This window comes from Protomyctophum parallelum (assembly GCF_964188405.1).
Source record: "Protomyctophum parallelum genome assembly, chromosome: 9".
NCBI classification, from domain to species: domain Eukaryota; kingdom Metazoa; phylum Chordata; class Actinopteri; order Myctophiformes; family Myctophidae; genus Protomyctophum; species Protomyctophum parallelum.
Genome location: NC_139706.1, coordinates 40606033 through 40620322, shown reverse-complemented (window position 1 = coordinate 40620322; position 14290 = coordinate 40606033). Strand labels below are relative to the sequence as shown.

The window sequence follows — 14290 nt, the reverse complement described above, 5'->3', positions numbered from 1 at the left end:
ATGCTCTGCCTCTCTGCTTCTCTGCTTATTGCCTGTCTCACCTGCTAGCCTTATACTGTTGGCATGAATGTAGACTCATAAGTCTATACGTTTAACAACATGGTGGGAATTCCACCCTGTGTTTTAGGACTTAGACGCTGCTTTGTTTAAACCAATCTGATGTAGCATAATAATGTTTACACACAAAATGCATTTGACTACAGGACTGAATGTATATTAGCACTCTCTCTTTCTCTCACGCTCTGTCTCTCTCTGTCTCAATCTCATATCGTTGCTGTTGGGTGAAAGCCTTATGTCCAATACAATTTGTATTATTTTTTAACAAAGATAATAATTTAAATATTGAAAATAGCTCATCTACATGCTCACAACGCATTGCATCACGAGCCATTGTGAGCTTGTAGATCTGCTAGTTTCACTACTCTTGAAAAGACGGGCATTAATTAAAAACACAAGACATTTAAATATGGATTTATGAGGTTTCTGCCTGACAGCAACGATATGTCACTTGATGATTCTCATGTTGACCCCCTGAAATGGGCATGCACGCATTGCTCCAACGGTTCCAACCAAATGTAAATACGTAAACTTGGACTTGTGCTTTTGTTTCGCACTCTGACTTATAAACAATGAGACATGACGACGTGTGAGACGCTTTCAATTCTGCAAAGTGTTCAGAATAAAAAAAAGTTCTGTCATTTTGAGAACGGATTTTTCTAAAAACTGGGTCTCACTTCCATTTTGTTGTGCCATTGTTGTATGAAAGCCAATCTCTTCCCTCTTCAACTGTATCTCGATCTAACCCCCCCCCCCCTCCCTAGTACTTAGATCCTTACCACTTTCTCTATTACAGCAATATTCATTGTTCCCCCATATATAATGGCTGATTCTCCACGGTGGATTTGAGGCGGGCTATTTTAGGGTTCTGTACGGTACAGGCTTCTGCCTGCGCTGCTGTAATCCAATTGTGAAAGCGTTAATTTTTAAAAGCTTTATTATTGAAATTGCTGAAACCTCATTTTCTGATCCTGTCGCCATTGATGAACGCTGTAATCAGCTAATTCAAGTTATTCCAGGCCATTAAGTCCCACTGAGGATTTGGTCTCGGTCACTGAAGAGTAGAGAGAGAGAGAGAGAGAGAGAGAGAGAGAGCGAGCGAGAGCGCGCGCGCGAGAATGTTCAAGCCAAGTCTATAGTGCATATTATGTATCAGTTTAATGCATCACTAAGTGCTTGACTGTATTTCTTCCTTAATTAGCCTATAGAATATTATGTGCTTTTTCTATGTGAATATGAGACAGATCGTGTGTGTGTGTGTGTGTGTGCGTGTGCGTGTGCAGGAGGTAATTATACGTTGTTCCAACTTAAGACAAGCTCCCGTATGATGCCCAATCTGAGTAGAGTACGGTAAATAGACACACACAGTCTCACACACACACACACACGATCCGGACACAAACAAAACCCTTTCTTACTACTTGGTTGCCAGGAAACTTAGCCCGAGGCTTTGAGAGTGAGGGCTAATAAAATAAAAGAATTGCGTGTGTGTGTGTGTGTGTGTGTGGGGAGGGGGAGGGGGGGGGGGGGGAGCGCATGCATGTGTGGCCTCTTTACCACTGTCTGGGCTACTGGGGGCAGTTAACTCCCTGCGAGTGTGTCTGTGTGTGTGTGTGAGTGTGTGTGTGCAACAAGCCACAACTGTTTGTGACCAATGCCTCTCGGACACCACCGGCTGAGCCTTGGACTGGACTGAAGTGTTGCACGGTGGACACACACCCGCGGGGCAAGCAGATCCAGCAGAGACTGTGGGGAAGATTTTGAATTTGTCATAAAATAGGAAAGGAGAACAGGGACACATTCGACTCTGCTTACTCAATAAGGTGTCGCCTTGAGACACAATTGCATGGACGCTGATGAAATCCTGTGTGCAGTGCACCCACCCAGGGCCAAATGGAGCAAGCGGAACCTTTTGGTAAGAGTTGTCATGAATGTAGAAAAGGTCCCATTTGTCTGTTTCTTTTAGTGTCCCAGTCAGATTTGTTAGTATTATAGTGGATAGCATAAGTTGCCAAATACAAGCTGACATGCCAAATAAAATCATGTCTAGGTTCTGTGATAATGGTGTGGGTACCTATTTTTGTGCTGTAAACTGTATGTACGGTATAAACCTTTTTTTACAGTATATAAACTGGAGTTATTGGACATAGAGTACAAGTGTTCCATCTGACGGAGATGATAATGTTGGCAGGAATGTCTTTTCACGGTTAGTCACAAGGACACTCGCTCCTTAAGAGCTCTCAGCTCGCTGAACCACTTAAGCCCTGTATTACTGGTTGTTATTATATATATATATATATATATATATATATATATATATATATATATATATCTGCTGTTTATTCTTCCTGTTTAGTTTCTAGTCGAGGATTACAGGCAAATTCAATTAACCTATAATGACATGCCCAAAAGAGGGATGCCAGGTTGAAAGTGGTTGGATGGAAGGGTTTGCTGGCTTGTACCAGTACAGGGCTTCAGGAACGTTGTACTACAGCTTTCACCAGTACAGGGTTCAGGAACTTGTACCAGTACAGGGTTCAGGAACTTGTACCAGTACAGGGCTTCAGGAACGTTGTACTACAGCTTGTACCAGTACAGGGGTTCAGGAACTTGTACCAGTACAGGGGTTCAGGAACTTGTACCAGTACAGGGTTCAGGAACTTGTACCAGTACAGGGGTTCAGGAACTTGTACCAGTACAAGGTTCAGGAACTTGTACCAGTACAGGGTTCAGGAACTTGTACCAGTACAAGGTTCAGGAACTTGTACCAGTACAGGGTTCAGGAACTTGTACCAGTACAGGGTTCAGGAACTTGTACCAGTACAAGGTTCAGGAACTTGTACCAGTACAGGGTTCAGGAACTTGTACCAGTACAGGGTTCAGGAACTTGTACCAGTACAGGGTTCAGGAACTTGTACCAATACAGGGTTCAGGAACTTGTAACAGTACAGGGTTCAGGAACTTGTACCCCCAGTACAGGGTTCAGGAACTTGTAACAGTACAGGGTTCAGGAACTTGTACCCCCAGTACAGGGTTCAGGAACTTGTAACAGTACAGGGTTTCAGGAACATTGTACTACAGCTAGGAGCTGCAAAGAATTTGTCAACATAACACTTAGCAACCATCATCTGCATAATTGGGAGGTGCCCATTGTAGCCCTTTGGATGCCTTGCCTCTGATTCCCCCCAGCCAGTCTTTGAAAAGCACTGAGCCATAGGAAATCCCCCTTGAAAACTCAGGAGGTTGAGTTACACATGTCTGCGTGCGGGTGTCGTGCACCGATAATATCAGATCTACAAGCTCACAGTAAGTTGTGGTGCAATGCGCTGTGAACATGTAGATCTGATATTTTCGGTGCACAACACGATCCGTGACCAAGTAAAAATGAGTCATTACACTCTTCATTGCTGACATGCTTGCATGCTGTGCGTCAACAAAAGAGTCCTGTATCCATGCGGTGGGTTGGTAGGTACGTATGATTATGGAGCCATGACAACCTACTGTCAAACAGGTATGGAAGGTCATTAGTGGGATTATGAAAGCTGTGAATGGATTGTTTTTCCATGTGACACCTAGAGATGTGGGGGAATTTCTACACAGCAAAACCCTCAGTGTTGATGTAACACTGATGCATCATGTCATGACCACTTCTAACAAGGCTTATGAATTACATTATAACTACCTTGTTATGGAGAAAGTGTTAAGAAGCCTTATTAAGCACATTATAATGCATTATGAATAAGATTGTAATGCATTATAGACCCGACCAGTAAAGTCTTCCCGTACCGTACCGTCTTTGTGGTTATAGTTAAAGGGTAATGTAAGAACACCTTTTTTTTAGGTTAGAGTTGAAAATAATTGCTCCAGTGATTAGAAATTGATAATTCAAAATATGCTCCTCATTGACTTACATTGTATGCTATTTTTTTTTTATATGTCTTGTCCACATTTGGAGTTGCATGGTAACTACACAACCCAAACCTCTAAAAAAAAGTCCTTGGCGTGACCGGCCCTTTACAAATGCAACTGCAGATTTTACTGTGGCGCTGTTGATCGAGACACACACAGACGGCACAGCCGTGACCTTGTCTGGGGCACTGGTTGTTTGAGAGACAGCTGGCCGTAACCCTGAGCCCCAACTGTAACCATGGGAACCAGGATGGAGGTGGGACAACTTGAGAGCAGGCTAAACGTGGAGGACTATGAGAACCTGCAGAATATATTCTTGGTGAGACCCTGTGTGTGTGTGTGTGTGTGTGTGTGTGTGTGTGTGTGTGTGTGTGTGTGTCGGCTATTTTTGAAGCATTTGGAAAAATCTTGAGACATTTTGAATGACAACTAACTATACAGTATACCGACTCAAAAAATAAATTTGGTGTCTGCCCAAGAACCAAACTTACAAAAATACATCAATGTATATTAAGCCCAGCTATATTTTTGAATATTATTTGGAAAATTGTGAAACATTTTTAAATAACTATGCTAAATACAATTGGGGGACTTTTGTTGTTGAAAATAGGCGAATAAATTGCAAGAAAAGTTAAAACAGACTATTTACTGACCAATAACAGCGGGTCCTCAACCCAAAAATGGATCACAACCCGAACCTTTATGAAACTCTGGCCTGATATATTTCTCCAACGTTTTATTTGTTCATATTTATATTCTGGACCAGGATGCAAAGGGCGTGCCCTGTTCCCTGTCCCAAGAGGAGTTCACCGAGCGTGCGTGCTCATCGGTGGGACGCGGCTCCGCCCAGGAATACGGCCTCCTGTTCGACAGCGTGGTCCTCCTTACCCAGGAGCGCCGTGGCCTCCCATTGGACGGCGGAGGTGCGAAGGGGGAGGGGCGCGTGGATTGGGAGGGTTTGAGCTCCTTTCTGCTGCTGGAGCTCTCTGACAAGGCGGAACACGCCAGAGCCAATAGCGTTCCTCGCTGGAAGCCGCCGCGAACCGTGACCTCCCCGCACCGCGACCCTGTTCAACAGGTAACGCTCCACTGACCCCGCCCTCCTGTTCAACAGGTAACGCTCCACTGACCCCGCCCTCCTGTTCAACAGGTAACGCTCCACTGACCCCGCCCTCCTGTTCAACAGGTAACGCTCCACTGACCCCGCCCTCCGAGCCATGGCTTTCACCTCCTTGAGATTTTCTTTGGGGGATCAGATCTGCTGTCAGGAAGAAACCAACCAATTTCAGGAAATGAAGAAAACCTTATATTTTGAAAACAATACTGCCTCATCAAAGTTGGTGTTGTGACTTTATACAGTATATTGTCAATTAGCCTACTTACGTACATGAGAGGGGGAGAGGTGGTGTAGCTGTTTTAGCAGATAGTTTGACGGTCCAATGGAGTGAAGAGATTTTGTTATTTTTTACACTTTCCATTGGTTTTACCAACACAGAGACCTAAAGGGTGTTATAACCAATACGGAGACGTAAAGCACAGAAAAAATAGGGAGTAAAATGGAGTTAGGTGGTATCCTCCCGACAGCCATGATGGTATTTGATGGTAATTAAAACCCAGTTGTGTCTTCTTGTCCTGCGACCGGCTCAGGTGTTGTACCTGCACCATTCAGGCCGTTACCTGTCCGTGAGTAAAGGGGCAACCCTGGTGCTGTGGGATGGAGAGGACCTCTCCCCTCTCCAAACACATCGACTGCACAATGACTCTGTCAGAGCCAAAGACCTGTGGGTGACAGACATGGTGCTGCTGCACAATGTACACAAGGTAAAAGCCCTTTAAACAATTTACAATTTAGGCATTTAGCAGACGCTCTTAATCCAGAGCGACTTACATTTAAGCAAGAACAAAAGCATGGGAATACATCACATAAAAGCATTTATCATGAGACATGCGTAAGCTAAGAAGGTAACAGTGGAATATCTATATGATGAAACTATACATACACTATACATAATAAACTATACATATTCACTACTATGCTATACATATGTACTATGGCGTGCTATGACTATATACAATACAATTATAGTGCTGTCTACATAACATGCTATAAGTCTGTGTCAAATGCTATCTAAGGGGTTAGGGTAAGTGCTATAAACGGTCATATTAAGTGATCTCATCTGTATGTGTGTGCACTAGTGTATAGGCCTATAACAAAAATAATCGATAATAAGTTAATAAAATAATAAATAATCCAATTGAACCTGTTTTTTGGGTATACCATTATAGACAAATAAAAAGGCAACTACATCAATAATAGAAATGATATCCATACTATAGCCCAGATTCAGTCTGGTCTGAGATTTGCAGTGCTGGTCTGTTTTTCATTACTAGTAGCCTAGGTGTTGTTTGTTTAAAATTCACCACCAACTGACAAAGGGGACTTTTTGGGCATCTGTTCTTGAGTTTGCAATGCTTTTAATTTCAACACCTCTCTCTTTCTCTCTCATCCCTTTGTTTTCTCCTGTCGCCATGCATGCAATCTGTCATTTTCTTTCTTCCCCGGTTTACTGCTCTGGCATTTCCCAGTGCTCTCAGATGCGTGCACACACTCACACACACACACACACACACACACACACACACACACACACACACACACACACACACACATGATCTGGCCCATAGTTTGAATTTTCAATGTTCTTTTTTGTTTGATCTCTGGATGTGTTTGCTTCTTTTGTTCCTGGCCTGATTCGACAGTCATACTCTCTCTCTCTCTCTCTCTCTCTCTCTCTCTCTCTCTCTCTCTCTCTCTCTCTCTCTCTCTCAGCTTGCAGTGTCATTCACCAGTAGAGAGGTGTGTTTCTACGACCTCCTGTCTAAACAGGACTTTGGCTGTCAGTACAAGCTTCAGGTAAAACTGACATAATAATCTGACTGACACGTCTTGATCACATGACTCCATAGAAATGTGTAGCCTACCATTTTGCGTAAGTTTGGACAAAATCTGTAACAGAAAATAGAAAATGAGGAAATCTTGTATATGGGAAGTTGTGTCATGCATGATTCAAGCAATCCAGAGGAATTGTTTTGGGGATTTTATAAGCTACAGATATAGTGCCACCATGAGGCCAATTAGAAAAGGTGGAGGTTCTTCATGTTGGCCCAGTGGAGCCTTGCTTAGATTAGCTGCTCACAGTCAGATGACCATTCCGGGGGTTAGAGATAAATAATGTTAACTTCATGATCCATCAGATTTATCACTACATAGAGAGTGAAAATGTTCATCCCTCTAGAGGTAGATAATATGAGAATAGGTTTAAAATGATGTACTGTAAAGTGTGTGTGAGTTAATTTATCTCCATATGGAGCAGGAGAAGACTGATCTCACTCATTTAGATAATGACTGTCGAGAGGATTTCAGGGTCATAGGAATGTTATTGGCCCAGTGCTCCTCGAGTATTAGACACTATTGTTCTGTAGCTGCTCTGAAAAGCCTTATATTTTCTATACTAGGCCTTTATAGTAGAGCCTCGGAAATTACTACTTTTATTTTCTCTCTCTCTCCCTCTCTCTCCCCCTCTCTCTCTCTCTCTCTCACGCTTTGCGTGACCTTGTAGACCTGCTATTTTCACCACTTTTGTGCAACACTATCGCATGATGACCAATGGAGTTACAGGGTTTCTGCAACAATATCATAAATCTCATTGTTTTAATACTTTTCATGAGAGTCCCAAATTATATCCCCACAATAATATCCATCATATCACAATATCGATAACGTATTTGATTTTGTCAATATTGCCAATATTAGGCCAAATAAAATACTGTGTGTGCATGTGTGTGTTTTGGTTCTTCCAGGTCAACGCTGTCTGTTTCAAATCAGCCCAGATCTCGCTGTTTGAAAGGCCCCGCCCGGGTGCAGAGTCTGAATCCACTGACATCATCAGGTGGGAGGAGCTAACACAAGGAAAACACAGCTGCTGTTATACGCTCACACACCGTGTACACGCTCCGGCCTGGGTACGACGAGGTGGGGCACGCACGCACGCACACACACACACACACACACACACACACACACACACACACACACACACACACACACACACACACACACACACACACACAAAACACACACACACACACACACACACACACACACACACACACACACCCTGACAACTCGACTGTGACAACAACAGCATTCATTTATTCACTGTCACCATGGCAATAGCTTAATGCAACACGCCAGAAATGCTAGGAACGTGCATCAGTAACTAACTGGGTTTCCATTAAAATATGAGGCACATTTTCAGAAAGTCAGAAAATACTAAATGCGAATTTATGCACGTTTCCATCCACTAATATTATGTGATTACTGATTGTCAGGTAGAATGCTCATGCAATAAGTAGTGGGTGACACTAATTTGCCAAGCCGGTGAGATGCATATTATTATGAATTACACATTTGTACAAAAATATGTCTGGTGGTTGTTTTTTCGCTGTTCAGACGTGATGAAAACAAACTGATTCCAATCTGGATAGGCAAGCACATCAGACATGGGCTGCCTGTCAGTCTGAACAGTGGCTTAGCCTCTGGAAAGCAAAACGGAGCAGTAGCCAGTAAACATCATCTGGGGAGCAAGCTTCTCCTGAGGACGCCCGGCCTTGTGTTATTATGTGTGAACTTTGGTCGCTAAGGCCCGAAGGATGACTACAACACAGTTCTAAACAGGCGTCACAAGTGGAAAACAAAGGCAGAAAACCAGAGAAATAGGAACAATGGGGAGGAGACAAACAGTGCAACATTAAAAGGACTGGCTAATTGAAAATGTACAGGCTCTGGCAGAGGCAAAGGGGGGTGATAAGTGTATATTGCTGTATGTGCACTGCTGAGAGGAGTGTGTGTGTGTGTGTGTGTGTGTGTGTGTGTGTGTGTGTGTGTGTGTGTGTGTGTGTGTGTGTGTGTGTGTGTGTGTGTGTGTGTGTGTGTGTGTGTGTGTGTGTGTGTGTGTGTGTGTGTGTGTGTTCTTTTGAAGTTGTCTATACCCTACAGTATGAGGGGGCTGTTTACCATTAGACATGGCTGCTCAGACCCACCAAACCTCGAGGCTCTCAGGCCACCAGAGAGAGAGAGGCAGGGAGGGATGGAAGATAGACGAAAATAGAGAGGAAATTAGGAGGAAATTGGGATTGACACAGTCTGTGTGTGTGTGTGTGTGTGTGTGTGTGTGTGTGTGTGTGTGTGTGTGTGTGTGTGTGTGTGTGTGTGTGTGTGTGTGTGTGTGAGAGAGAGAGAGAGAGAGAGAGAGAGAGAGAGAGAGAGAGAGAGAGAGTGAGATAGAGAGCAGAGAAAGACAGAAAGAGAGGCATTGCAGTAACACACATAATGCTGTGATCAAGACAATAGAAACTATTATTATATATTATATATTATTATTATATATATATTATATATGTTACTTTTTACCCGACAAAATGTGTGACAAAGTATACACATTGACCCAGAAGGAAGTTTCAACACTGCCATTCCACTTTTAATTACATTTTAACAGCAATGGTGATATGGAATGCCCTGCAAGCATGTGCGTGCGTGCAGTGCAGATCTGCAATAGAGACTAAATACATGCATGATCTTTCTCTTCAGTGGACCAAGAGGAGATGCAGTAAATGTGATGAAGCAATAATTAATTGTCCCTATTTGCCGGCCTCGGAATGTTCCAGGTCTGTCGAACGTAGACGTAGGAGGTGCACTGTTACCTATTGTTACCACTGTTACCACTGTTACCTAGTGACATTCCATAAAACTCGAGCACTACCCACACACTCGTAGTGAGTCTTTGTGGACAGGAACATGACCTATAATTACGTAAAAAGGGGAATGTTAGAAAGCATCCCATGCATTATTTTTGTTACGCTTAATTCGTGACATGCTGAGCACTTAACATTGCTTGATTGGTTTAGTATTCAGTGCATTGGGCACAAATCTCCAAGACTGATTGTCTTTTCTGAATCCAATTTAGTAAAATTGTGGCATCCGAAGGTTGTCTCATGCAAGGTAATAAGAAATATCTGAGAACTCTGACTGGGTCAAATAAAACGCAGTTTCTATTAACATTCTCATTTCATTGAAGTGAAGGGAAAGTGGATTCACTCGAGCCCTGCTATGCAGATGTCACTCGTCACTGTCGATAGCCCACTTCTTACACTACTCAACCGCCTAATCTGAATTCATACTGAACTACTGCCACAATGTTGTTCTACCCTTGAGACGAATTGCTTGTGTAGTTCACGTTTGAGCTGTCAGCAAATGATTGAGTGTGGTTTCCCTTTCAGAAGATGACAATAATGATCAGCAAGCAACCGAGAGCGAAACAATAGCTTTGTGTTACCATCGCCTTGTCACTTCCACTTCACATTATACAGCGCTCTAGGGAGGAATCTGGTGATGGCTAACTCCGTGCACTTTATGAGGTTGCACAAGTTTTGGGTGTGTTTGAAGGTCATGTCATGAAATGGTGTTATCCAATCGGTATGCCTTCATTTGATAGGACAGTAGACTGACAGGAAAGGTTGAGAGAGATGGGGAGTGACACGCAGCAAAGGTCGTCGGGATCAGGATTCGAACAAGCAACTAGGGCTGGGTGCAATAACCACAATACCGCCATACCGCCGGTATGTAACGCATACCGCGGTATCGGGTTCATTACCGCGGTTAAAAAAAAACCATTTATTTTATTTTATTTAATTTTTTATATGATTTTAAAAAAAATTATGAAATGAAAAGTGTATCATAATAAACAGTGACGCTCAGTCAGTCTAATCATGCCAGCAACACAACAACACCAGAGGGAGTTCAAAAAACCATGTGCAACCCAGATTCGGCACAAACAAGGATTGATTGATTGATTGATTTAAATATTTTGCAGAATTACACTACATTTCAAGAACAACTCAATACAAAGACTGTTAACTGCGAGTGGACACTTGTTTACAAGAGGGTCCACCTAAATTAATTTCACTCCTATGCCACAAAAATGTGGAACGCCCTACCAACTGTCATTAAAGGACAACTTTAGTTTTTTTCAACCAAGGTTCATGTTTTAGGTTGTAAAAAATACCGGCGGTATGGGGGCCGGCAATAACCGCGGTAATAAAAATCCCATACCGCCCCAGCCCTACCAGCAACACACTGTCAGGATCAGCAGCCTAGGTGCCCGGACGTCTATGCCAGTCCAATCCGTCTTCACAAAGCCAGGAAATGTTTTTTGACACAGCCGCTTTCCCTGTTTCCCGCTTCCTTCTTATCCAATGCAGTGCGTTACCTCAGCCTTCTGGAGGCCTTCGTGTCGTGCAGCGCCAGTCCACAGAACAGCATGGTGATTGGCTGGAGGGGAGGAGAGGGTGGGGCCCTCCGAGTCACCTGCTTCCGCACACAGCAGGGGGTCAGGGACTTGGACTACCACCCAGAACTCAACTTGATAGGTGAACCTAAACACACACGCAATATGAAGAGATTCATTCCAAAATGTCCATTTTAGAAACACACACTGGCACACATACGAAATGTTCATGCATTCCATTTAAGGCAACAAAAAACGAATTGCGTGTGACTCAAAGTGAATGGATCTGCAGTGCTGCACACATAAACATGAACACAGAATCCTTTGTGCATGCACACTTTCATTCACAGGCATGTAAATGCGTCATACCTTCTCAATAAACACACAGTACAGTAGGCTACATGTGTACAGCAATGAACTGTAAAGCATTATGTAAAAACACTATAGTATGCTGAATAGGTTATAGTCAGACTGGCAGCCCATATCCAGCCCATATCTGATTTCCTATCCAGACTGGAGTCTGATTGGTTTCATGACTCTGAACAAGGCCAGGGAATGTGTTTGAAATTGTGAGGGAAATTGAGATTGATTTGCAATGTTTTCTTGTCAGACTGCATTAGAACAATGAGACTCCAATTTGATAGGCCACAAATCAGATGTTCCTGAAAATCGTGTTAGAGATCCTATTCAGAGATCCTACTGTAAGCCCTTCTAATTGGTTGCAGCCACAGCGGGAGTGGACCACCGGGTGTTGCTATGGAAGCCTTATGTAAGCTCGGAACCGGCGGGTGTGCTCAGTGGACACGTGGGCTCTGTCACCGCTGTACGCTTCATACACGCCAAGAAACAACTGCTCAGCTACTCCAAAGACAAGGTATAGGACTGTGTGTGTCTGGGATTGTTAGGTGTGAGACTGCACACATTGGAACTTACAAAGTGAGACTTTTGCGTGAGTGAGACTTGGTGAGAATGTGTGACTGAAACACAATGGAGATGGGGTGCGTGCGTGCGTGCGTGCGTGCATGCGTGCTTGCATGTGTGTGTGCGTGCCTGCGTGCATGCGTGTGTGCATGTGCTTACATGGTGGGGTGTGGTTGAATAATGCACTTGAGGTCTGTTCAAAAACAGCAACAGCAGCAGCTCAAACATGCTCAGATAGAGAGAGCAGGGAACAAGGGGAAGATATAAAGCATTACATAGAAGTTTCTCCCAGACTGTGGTTATCACTGGAACTTCAGGGACTCATTGCTGGAAAGTTACACTCACACTGGGTGAATATATTTAAAATGTCCCGTCTCCTAATAATGTTACCACCCACCTCACGCAGATACGGGAAGTAAAGCAAAGTTGGCCTCTCTTGCTATTGGCCTCTTGGATCATAGTATACCTACTGTAGCATAATGTGCTGTCCGTGGTTCTGAAGTCTGTAGCCATTTCGCAGGCTGCTGCGTGATGTGCTGTCCATGGTGCTGATGTCTCTCTCTGGAGGAGTCCTATGTGTGTATCATAGACTGTAAAAAATATGGACAAAGCGTTCCCCGGGTCTAACATGAACGTAAAATGAAGCCTGAAATTCCTTGCACTCTAATGCACTGTAAGTCGCCATCTTTCTTGATCCGTTCTGGTCCAGCTGGCCATTGGCTGGCCCAGACAACGAGTGGGTGGGGGATCCCGATCATAGACTGTAACGGTAGCCACGCCCCTCAGAACATACGCAACTTTATGGTCATTTCTTTTATAAATGGGACCATCATTTTCCAAAAAGAATATTATGACATTAGAAATGAGACTTTAAACTAGTGACTGGAAGCAGAAAGTATTCATGACCATGTTTATTAAGGTAATACAGTCTAGGTGAAGTTGGGCCCAAATACATGGGCCTCTATGGAGCTATGGGGCTTTTTGGGTCCAGTCCAGCGCCACAACAGGCCATTATATGAACTTTTAGGAAGTCCCAATTTCAAAAGAGGCTTCACGAAATATCTGGCTGACTGCCCCCCTGGTGTGTATCTATGGTATTTCTACATCCTTATAAAGTGTCGCAGTCCCGCCCCCGACGAGCGGCCCAGAAGATAGTTTCCCATTATTTTTCCCATAGACGTTTCAAAAAGTAAAGTAAAGTATATTAAAGTGGGCACTTTTTATTTTAGTTTTGCTTCTTTCTAATTATTTGTTCGGCCCATTTCTTTTTTTATTGTCATGATTTGTCAGCAGCTGAGTTGGCTTTGTCCGAGGCTTAAAGGTCTTTAAATAAATACTTTCTGAAACGTCTATGGAAAAATGAATCTTCCGTTCTTCGTTCTGAATGGGGGCTGGACTGTAACGCCCTATAGTGGCTCAGGGGATGGAGAAAGAGCTCGCCTGGGAATAATCGGGAGGTTCCCGGTTCAATCTCAGCTCCTCCAAGCATCCTCAAGTCAAATTGTCTTTGAGTAAGACACTGAACTCCCCCTATATATAACGGCTCACTGGGTGCTGGTGTTTATCCATGTCTATTTATTTGTAACTCTCCATTTATAACTCTGCCATGTAACTAAGTACAGGTCCATTTGGTGACATTTGTACATTCTCAGGGTTAAATGAACCCTGGGAAATATTGTTTATTGAATTTGGATCCCCATTAGCTGACACCAGGGCGACAGCTAATCTTCCTGGGGTCCATATACTGTAAGATGAATACAAACAATCATAAATACATAATTACAATACATAATAATACGTGTGTTGTGTGTAACACACACACACTCGCGCACACGCGCGCACGCATGCACGCACGCACACCGCACAAACCCAAATCCAAACGAAACGCTTTTGACACCGTGAACCACTCCATACTGGTTAACAAGCTTAAAGCTATTGGCTATTGGTTTTGATAGCACATCAGTGAGCTGGATGCAATCCTACCTGGAGGGGAGAGAACAGATGGTGGAGGTGAACGGAACACTGTCCCCTCCCCTCCCAGTGAGCTGTGGCGTCCC

General features: G+C 43.6%; 1 protein-coding gene across 1 annotated transcript in view; it reads left to right on the top strand.

The window, feature by feature from the left end:
• Positions 1 to 2218: 2218 nt before the first annotated feature.
• The window catches only part of LOC310864570 (cilia- and flagella-associated protein 337-like), a gene marked incomplete at its 3' end in the record, with an annotated part of 45675 nt that continues 33603 nt past the window's right edge, over positions 2219 to 14290 (top strand). Inside the window, exons 1-8 of the mRNA XM_083773259.1 lie at positions 2219 to 2263; positions 4090 to 4285; positions 4733 to 5044; positions 5614 to 5787; positions 6797 to 6880; positions 7828 to 7951; positions 11287 to 11454; positions 12038 to 12186. Coding sequence (XP_083629385.1) covers positions 4205 to 4285; positions 4733 to 5044; positions 5614 to 5787; positions 6797 to 6880; positions 7828 to 7951; positions 11287 to 11454; positions 12038 to 12186 — 1092 coding nt within the window. The 5' untranslated portion in view covers positions 2219 to 2263; positions 4090 to 4204. The remainder of the gene's footprint in view (positions 2264 to 4089; positions 4286 to 4732; positions 5045 to 5613; positions 5788 to 6796; positions 6881 to 7827; positions 7952 to 11286; positions 11455 to 12037; positions 12187 to 14290) is intronic.